General features: G+C 40.5%; 1 protein-coding gene across 1 annotated transcript; it reads left to right on the top strand.

The window, feature by feature from the left end:
- The first annotated feature begins 7,427 nt into the window (after window positions 1-7,427).
- On the top strand, window positions 7,428-8,383 carry LOC103546804 (olfactory receptor 8S1-like). Its single transcript, XM_008513640.2, is given in 2 exon segments — window positions 7,428-8,058; window positions 8,061-8,383. Coding segments are annotated over 2 exon segments (954 nt in total).
- The last annotated feature ends 1,078 nt before the right edge of the window (window positions 8,384-9,461 follow it).

The following is a 9,461-nucleotide window of genomic DNA, read 5'->3' as shown; positions in this document are numbered from 1 at the left end:
TTTGTCAGATTTCTCCACTGTGAAGTTGTTCTTTTTTCCTATTTATGTATCGTGGTCTTCAGGAGGAAGTCACTATTAGCCAACTAAATTTAAGAGGTAGATTAAGAGGTTATGCTTTTTCTCCTTGATATTAGAATATTTACATAAAGTATTTGGAATTCTTCTGCATGAGATATTTGTCTCTTCTCCCTCATTTATTTAAATATTCAACCATTATTTATATCAGTATGGACTCATGGGTACTTATTTATACTTTTGATTATAATCCAATATAATTTATTTGTTTTGGCTGCTCTAAGAAATTACAACAGACTGAGTGGCTTAAACAATGAACATGTATATTCACAATCTTGGAGGTTGGAAGTCCATGACCAGAGTGCCAGCATAGTTAGGTTCTTCGTGAGGGTCCTGTCTCTGCTTTATGTCCTCACATAGTGTTTTCTTGGGGCATGGACAAGGACAGATCTTGTGTCTCTTCCTCCTTTTATGAGGACACTAATTCAATCAAGTGGGCTCCACCCTCATGACATAATCTAGCCTTAATTATATCCTAAATGCCTCACCTCCAGAATCCATCACATTGGGAATTACAGTTTCAACATATGAATTTTAAAGGGGATACAAATATTCAGTCTATAGTAAATATTTATTTTATTCCTCAAATTGCCCCAGCTTTGGCCATTGGGAAATCTTTCACTTGGCTCTGGTATCCTTTTGGTATATCTCTGTCATTGAGGTTTTTTGGGCACTTCTTAGTTCAAGAGACAGGAGGATGTACACATAGATCAGGCCTCTACCTCCTGTGTTGTCTTCAAAAACTATATTTATGTTCTTGCCTCAAGGAACCTCAAAACCTTTTTCCATGTTCTTTGTTCCTTCCACTTCCCCCACTCAATAAGAAGACTCCATTCTCTCTTGTTCTTGGGTGATTCACCTTGATAACTCAGAGTTAACCTAAATAGAGAAGCTCCTCCCCACGCATAGCTGCAACTCCAAGATCAGCTGGTGAGGTTGAGGGGAGCAAGTAGGAAAGAGGATGAGAATGTAAGGAGACATAAAATCATTGGAAACATGTGGTTGCTCTGTAAGTGGGGTATCAATGGGCAAGGAGATGATGGATTTTTTCATTCTTAACTATACTATTCACATATTTTATAAATGTCTTGTCTTAGCTATTTTGTAAAACAGATGAGGAATCCTACTCCTGGTCTTCTTCTTGTATGTCCACATTGTCACCACCATCCTGAGCATCAGCTCCACCACAGGCAGAAGCAAGGCCTTCTCCACCTGTTCCTCCCACCTCACTGCAGTGAGCTTCTTCTGTGGATCTACTTTTCTTTGCTATCCCATGCCGACCTTAAGTTCCCTGCTGGAGTTGTTTTTTCCCATGCAGTACAGTGTGGTCACTCCCCTTGTTTACAGCTTGAAGAGCAAGTAAGTAAAAGCAGCCCTGAGAAGAATGTTGCAAAAAGGATTACAACATCTCAGATAGCAGAGGACAAGTAGAAGATGACTGAAAAAATGGGGAAGAATTTAATTAGATGGTTGAATAACAGACATAGGGAAAATTTTCTTAGTTCATAAAAGATATGACAAAATACCTTATAAGAGTCTGTTTCCTTTGACATGCTTGAGAAAAGCCAAGAGCTACTTACTTGCATTGGCTCTTATTTAGTCTGTTCAGGGACAAAGCAATGGGTCAGATCAATCTCCTGGATTTAAATAATTTGGTACAGACTTACTCTCCCTTTTATTTATGAAATGTTCCCATTGAGATTAGCACTGAGAAAATTGGGTATGCATTTGAAGGAAATGAAATTAGTATCTTGAAGAGATATCTGTACTCCCATGATCATTACAGCGTTATTCACAATAGCAAAGATGGAAACAACATAAGTGGCAATGAATAAATGAATGGATAAAGAAGATATGGTATATATGTGCAACAGAATATACACCATGAGAAAGAAGGAGATCCTGCCATTTGCAACGACATGGATGAAACTAGAGGACATTATGCTAAGTGAAATTAGCCAGACAGAGAAAGACAAATACTTTATGATCTCACTAATACGTGGAATAAAAAAAAAAAAGCCAAACTCATGGAAAAAGAGAGTAGAATGGTTGTTACCGGGGCTGAGGGATGGGGGAGATGGGTAGATGCTGGTCAACGGTACAAGCCTTCAGTTATAATATGAATAAGTTCTGGGGATCTAATGTACAGTGTGGTGAGTGTAGTTAATAATACTCTGCTGTGTACTTGAAATTCGCTGAGAGTAGACCTTAAGCATTCTCACCAGAAAAAAAGAAATAAGGTAACTATGTAAGGTGATAGATGTGTTAATTAACTTGACTGTGGTAATCATTTCACAAAATATATGTATATTATCATCACATTGTACATTTTAAGTATACCAAATTCCGTTTTTCAATTATAACTCAATTAAGCTGAAAAAGAAAAAAGGAAAGAAGGGATGAAGGGAGGGAGGAGGGGAGGGAGGGAAGAAAAGAAAATACAAGACACCCAGGAGTTCTCATCCAAGGGTTTCCATTAAGATTTTCAAAGTTAAGTTCTGAAGCCAATATCTGGGATAATCTCCTGTGGTGCTTACAAAGAGCAACTTTCCTAATTAACTCATGTAATTTTGGCTTCAGGCTCTAACTCCAGGGAATAAAGGGCATTGGTTCATCTTTTTTCTGAGCTCTCAGGTTTAGCCAACCAATGAGCTAACTGCATGAACTCTACCTGGTTTTTGGAGAGGTTAGAGCTGAGATTCACTCTCTTGCCTATTAGCTTGAGCACAATATTTACAATCACAGAGGGAACTAAATGAGGAGATATGTGCAGCTGGGCCTGAGACCATCTGAGAGAAGTCTCTCACCAAATTCCACTTATTGAGGATTTGAGGATCTTTTCACCGTGGCCAGTGGAGACGTGGATGACCAAGACTTCAGGACAATCTAGATCTAGGACATTCTGTTTTCCTGCCCTCATTGTGACTCCAAACTGGAAAAATAAAAGTTGCTGTTTTTCCTAGAGTTATTTCATTGAAGTATTGGTTCGTAGGGACCCCAGATAAATTCTCCTACCTGGATAAAGACCAGTGCTACGAAATGTCTTCTGTGCCAGAAAAATACAGGAGCATGGTACTATTTTCTATGATTTTTCTGAAAGTGTTTCCCAAATCCTTTCTAGTCATTTTACAGTTTATTAACATCTTCCTGCCAGTCCTTCTCTCTCTGGATCTCTGAGACACCTCTTCTCACTTTTTCACTTCAGTTTCTACATAGAGAGTAAATCTTTGCATCTTGGAACTCCCTAAACTGTGTCTGTATTTCTTACTATGTTCCAGTCGGCTTTTGTCCTCATGCTCTCTGATTATCTAATGGGGAGGTCAGTGTTTACTCAGTGAATAATGTTATCATTGGGGAAGGGGACTCCTTGAAATTCAGCAGAAAATGTTGGTGCCCCAAGGTATGCCCTCTTTTTCCAGGTCCTCAACCCTATATGTGCAGAAAATTCATTTTTCTGCTATTATTACTCATTCCCAATCTGAACCCTGCTGAAATAATTATTATAAAGAACAGTGAGAGATCTATTTATAACAACTCATTCTGGTCACCAGGCCCCTCCTATAAGTACTGAAGCATTTCAGCCTCTATCCACTAATTAATTTAAGACGTCAAAATTTTCTGAGTAACCACATTGGGACAAGTATCAGCCATCTGTTGAAGTAAGTCTCATATGTTGATTTGGGCCTTAACTACTTGTCACCTTGGAAAGGACCGATGGTCTTGTTAGACCTAAAGGCTTAACACTAGATATCTGTCTCAGTGTGCAAGCATTACCAAAATTGCTTGATTTTACTTTAGACATATGCTCACTCAGGTAAAAGCAATCTCCAATGTTGAAATTTCGTTGGAAAGGAAGACGGTGATTATTTATGATGATTCTTGATTTAAATTTTATATTCCACTACTGTTAAGATGGTCTTTAAAAAAACATGGAATGCTGAAAGGGTTTCTGTTTTTGTTCTGTGTGCAGTTCAAGGATAATCGGTAAAGTAAACACCTTTGGGGGAATCCCTTGGTCTCCTCTTTCTACTTCTACCTTCTCTGGAATTACCCCATGACTATTTGTAGATCTGGAACCACTCACTCAAACTTTGAGCTGAATTGAATTCGCTGTGTTTCTTCTTGGAGGTAAGTGAGGAGATTTTAGTATTAGCATTTCACCATTTCTTTAAAAAGTAACATAAAGACGTTGTCCTCCCTTGAAAAAAGGCATTATTAGTCAGAAGGTCTGTGCTTGGGACCTGGAGTGAGATGGGTCATAAAGTCACATAATGTAGGTGTCTACTGATAGATTTTGGTGTTTCTATTTCAGGATAAAAGTTTTCAGGTTTTGAGTCCATAATCAACAGCTATTCTAATATCCTCTGAAGATGCCAGAATGTTTTCAGGCTAAGAATTGGTCCTTATGGCCAGGTCTATATTACAGAGTAAATGTGAAAGAACTGGACCAGTTTCTCTAAGTGGGATATGAAATTGCAAATTCTTAAAAATTTTCGCATTTCTGACAAGAATGACTTTTGTTCACTATGATGCTTTGTTAGTATAAGATCCATAGAAGTTGTTTATTTTCAAAAGTATTTTACATATTCAGAGATAAAACTGACTTTTGCAGGTAGCGGTTCTTCATTGCTGAATCGTCATTGGTTTGGGCCAACCCTCTGAACTTCAGATTGCACACTGGACAGAACTCATAGGTAATTCGGATATATATTCTAAATAAGGGCTAAAGTTTGGGAGTTACGTGAGTATTTGATAAGCATATTGGCAGGGGTGGGATAGGGTGGAGAGGAAGTTCAAGGACTGGGAAATGTACCTTCTGAGCAGGATCATACCTTTTATTGCAAGTCCTGTGAGAGACACAGAGATAAAATTTGTCTGGTAGACACCAAAGCTAGAGATCCCAGGAAAGATTCAGAGTGCAAGGAGCAGTTAGAATTACTGTAATAGGTAGCAAAACAGACATGAGGGCCCCAGGAAAGGCTGAGTCTGAAGGTACAACCATAGGTCAGTGTTCCGTCTGATGAGGGGGAAACAGCCTAGGGGGATTGATCACACCTAGGTAATGGAGAATAGTTGATCAGGTAAGTGCATTCACACAACAGTACAACAAAACTACAGTGCAGAACTGTCTTTGACTATCTGTACAACACAGAGCATAGCAGTAAACAGAGACACAAAAATGTTTATTAAATAACTTTGGTTGGATGAATGGATGGGTGGATGAACAGAATTTGTATGTTTAAGCAAATTGTGGGGTGATCCCTCCGAAGCAAGAATCTGTAGGTGTTGGTGATTTTGGAAGGAATAAACCCTCTGCCAGTCTGTTATAGCAGAAAGGAAATAAGCATTCCACCTCCTCCCTTTCATTTCCTCTTTCAGGCCCCCTAATGCTCTGCCCTTGACTACAATTTGAAGTTGACCTTCTGGACCTGGAGATAATCCCAAAGAGTTTTTACTACATAATCTGTCCAATTTTCTTACTTTTTGTCTTTATTTATTTAACAATAACTCATTGAGGGTCCATTATATATTAATCATTATGTGTGAGAGAGTGTGTTCATAGGTATAGAAAGTAATAGCCCAATTCCTGCTCTCCGTGAAACTGCACTCTCATTGTAGAGACAAGAAGCAACACTCACACATATCACTAAATGATAAAGCAAGATGGTAACGCAAATGATGGCAAAACTTATAGCATGTTGATGAATTGTTACACAGCAAAGGGAAGCAGACAGGTTCTAAGTCTGTAGACTAGAAAGAGATGGACTAGAATTTTGAATTCACTTATTTAACTTTACTTTCATCATCTGAAAAAACTGAGGTTAATAATTATTTTCCAAGAGATTTATGTGAGAACAGAGAAGAGATTGATCAAAGACCTCATGTAATGGGTAGAAATAAGGTGGGAATTTCAAAGTAAATAAGATATAAATCAGTGAATAGGAACACAAAATAAATCACCCTGAACCAAGTCAGAGAAAACGAGAAAGTTCCCAGGGGGATCAGGAGCAAGCAAAGCTATTTGGCCTCAGCAGCAGGGCCTCTAGAGAACCTTAGGTGATTAAGCTTTGAAATACAAAATAAGGAGTTTGGCTTTCTCTCTAAGCAGGTGGTATGGTAGAAAAGCTCTTGTTTTCAATCAAATGAGGCAGATTCAAATCCATATTGTTCAAAGAACTGATCAGTGTGGGTGTTACGGGCACATGGGTTCTTATTGTCCCTCAGAATAGCAATCAACAGAGACAACAAATGGGAGTAGAAAAGTAAAAGTTTATTAGCTTGTGCACAGGACAGGCACAAGGGAGCCGGTGTGGAAAGGAAAGGGACAGGTGATGACTGGCTCATTAAGGAGTGAGACTGTGGGGGTTTTATTAGGCAAAGGTTGGGGAGGAGTGCCTTGTCATGGCATGTAGAGGTGGGGCTGTGCTTGTGCCTGCACTGTCACGTAGCATGCTACTAAGTGCAAGGCATGCATCATTAGCATGTTAGTTCTCCACCCCTGGGTGTGATATTTACCATGCTAATGGGGCTAGGGTCACCTTCAGTGGACTCCTGGGTACTAGGGAGCATGCGTAAGCCCAGGAAAGTCCAGGGGTGCAGAATGTGGGTCTTAGTGGTCTCTATCTAATTCTCCTAGCTTGTCGATTGGTTAGGGGCCTTATCTTTTTAGCCAGAGGCCTTGCAGATGGCCCTGTCTCATTAGCTGGTTCTTGTCTCATGGTGATCTAGATAAGTCACATAATCAATGAGCTTAAATTTTCTCACCTGTAAAATAAGTTCAATCTCTTCTTTCACCATATCCTACACATACATGCACACAGTGAAAAACATGTGAAAGCCATTTGTACAAGATAAACTGCTACACAAGCACTACATGCTATCATTAGTTAATTCATGAACCATCAGAGGGTTTTGAATAGGGGAGTAAAGACCAGGTAAGGGAGGTGAGCAGAGATCTGCCTCACTTCTCAGGATGTCTGCTGGCATTCCTAAAATAAGATGAGGAGTGCTGTGGAATCCGAGGGCCCAGCTAAAGGACGTGACATAAGTTAGTCAGGGGGCAGTTCTCCAGTAGGCCTCTATAGTTGATGATACCATTCATATCAGCCTTATCAGAAAAAAGTCTGGTGAGGCTGATCCAGAGCTCAGAGATGGCACAGCAGAGAGCCAGGGAGGAGAAGGACTCCATGGAATGACTGAAGGAAGGTATGAGGGTTATTAAAATGTAGATCAGACCAGGCAGGAAGGAATATATGGGGAAAAAGAGCAGAGCGATGCTTTTGGGAAACTTCTGTGGAAAGAAGTCATTTCAGTCCCCCACCTGATTTTTCTCTAAAGAACAGTGACCATAAATGGCCTCAGGAAATCACAGCAGCATCACAGAGTTCATCCTCCTCGGACTGTCTGCTGACCCCCAGGTCCAGGCTCTGCTCTTTGCTCTGTTCCTGATGATTTACCTCCTGACTCTGCTGGGGAACCTGCTGATGATACTTGTGATCCATACAGATTCTAACCTCCACACACCCATGTATTTCTTCCTGAGCCATCTCTCCTTCCAAGACCTCTTCTATTCTTCAGTCACTGTACCCAAGATGCTTGAGAACCTCCTGTCTCAGAGGAAAGCCATCTCAGTAAAGGGCTGCCTGGCTCAAGTCTTCTTTGTGTTTGCCACTACAGGGATTGAGGCCTGCCTGCTCTCAGTGATGGCCTATGACCGCTATGCTGCCATCTGCCACCCTCTGCTCTACTGCCAGGTGATGAGTAAACAACTATGTGTGAGGTTGGTGTGGGGCTCTTGGGTTGTGGCCTTTCTGGATGCACTCATCAACATCCTCCTGGCTTTGAATTTGGACTTCTGTGAGGTTCAAACCATCCACCACTACTCCTGTGAGCTGCCTTCCCTCTTGCCTCTCTCCTGCTCGGATGTCTCCACCAACTCTGCAATGCTGCTTTGCTCTGTCATCCTCCACGCCATTGGGACCTGCTCCTGATCATCTTCTCTTATGCCTGCATTGTGTCCACCATCCTGAGCATCAGCTCTGCCACAGGCAGAAGCAAGGCCTTCTCCACTTGCTTCTCCCACCTCACTGCAGTGATCCTGTTCTATGGCTCAGCCGTCCTTCGCTATCTCATGCCAACCTCAGGTTCACCTCTGGAGTTGATCCTCTCCATACAGTACAGTGTAATCATCCCCCTAGTGAATCCTCTCATCTACAGCTTGAAGAACAAGGAGGTGAAAGCAGCTCTGAGAAGAACAGTGCTCAAATATTTACAACGTCTCAGACAGCACAGAAGAGAGAGAACATGAAGAAAATGTAGAACAGAACCACAGCAAGAAATCTAATGATTGACATTAAGAAGTCCCTGATTTCCTTTGTTACATGTTGTAATGTTCATTGCTGGTTCTCTCTTTCTTAAAAATTATCAAGAAAAGTGCAAGGAGCTATTTTGCTTGCCATGGCTCAGAATCAATCCTATCCAGAGAGAGAGTAAATGAGTCAGAAAACCTTCTCAGTTTCATAGATTTAGTTAATGACATGTCAATTCATGATTCACACTTTTGAAAATCATTCAAATTAGGATGGACTGAGAAATATTTTGTGTGCTGTATTTTTTGCTTGAATTAATGTTCCTGGGAAAAGATTTTCTAGGAATAAAAGATCTTGGGCCTCTTAAGAAAGGAGAACAGAGTTGGGTTTTATGAGCTGGAGGAAAGGATAGTGAGTAATGGTAACCTTTCTGGAGACAGGCAGAAATAGGTACAATTGATCAATAGAGGGAAGTCGCAGTTTACCAGGTATACTGGTTCTCTATTGCTATCATAATAAATTACCAAAAATTTAGGAAATTAAAATAGCACTCATTTATTACCTTATAGTTTTCTAGATCAGAAATTTTGGTGAACTCTGCTGGGTTCTCTGTTTAGGGTCTCTCAAGACTGAAATCAAGGTGCTGATTGAGTTGGGTTCTTATCTAGAGGCTCTGGGGAAGGATCTGCGTCCAAGCTCATTCAGGTTGTTGGCAGAATTCAGTTTATTGAAACTGTAGGTCTGAAGGTTCCTGTTTACTTGCTGGCTATCTGCTGGGGATCGCTTTGTGCTTATAGAGACTCCTTCACATCTTCTCACCTGGCCCTCTCCATTTTCAAAACAGCAATGGTATATCACATACTTCTCATATTCCAAAGCCTCCTGTGATTAGATCACGCCCACCTTATAATCTCTTGTATTTTAAGGTCAATTGATTTGGGACTTTAATTATATGTACAAAATCTCTTTGCAGAATGGCAATGGGGTGGGTGTGTCTTTAGAATTCTGCCTTTCACACCAAGTAAGCATATAAACATGACACTCCTACTACAAGAATAGAGCATAAAGACACTAAAG

This window comes from Equus przewalskii, chromosome 5 (assembly GCF_037783145.1).
Source record: "Equus przewalskii isolate Varuska chromosome 5, EquPr2, whole genome shotgun sequence".
In the NCBI taxonomy this organism is placed as follows: domain Eukaryota; kingdom Metazoa; phylum Chordata; class Mammalia; order Perissodactyla; family Equidae; genus Equus; species Equus przewalskii.
This window is presented reverse-complemented; position numbering and strand designations above follow the sequence as displayed.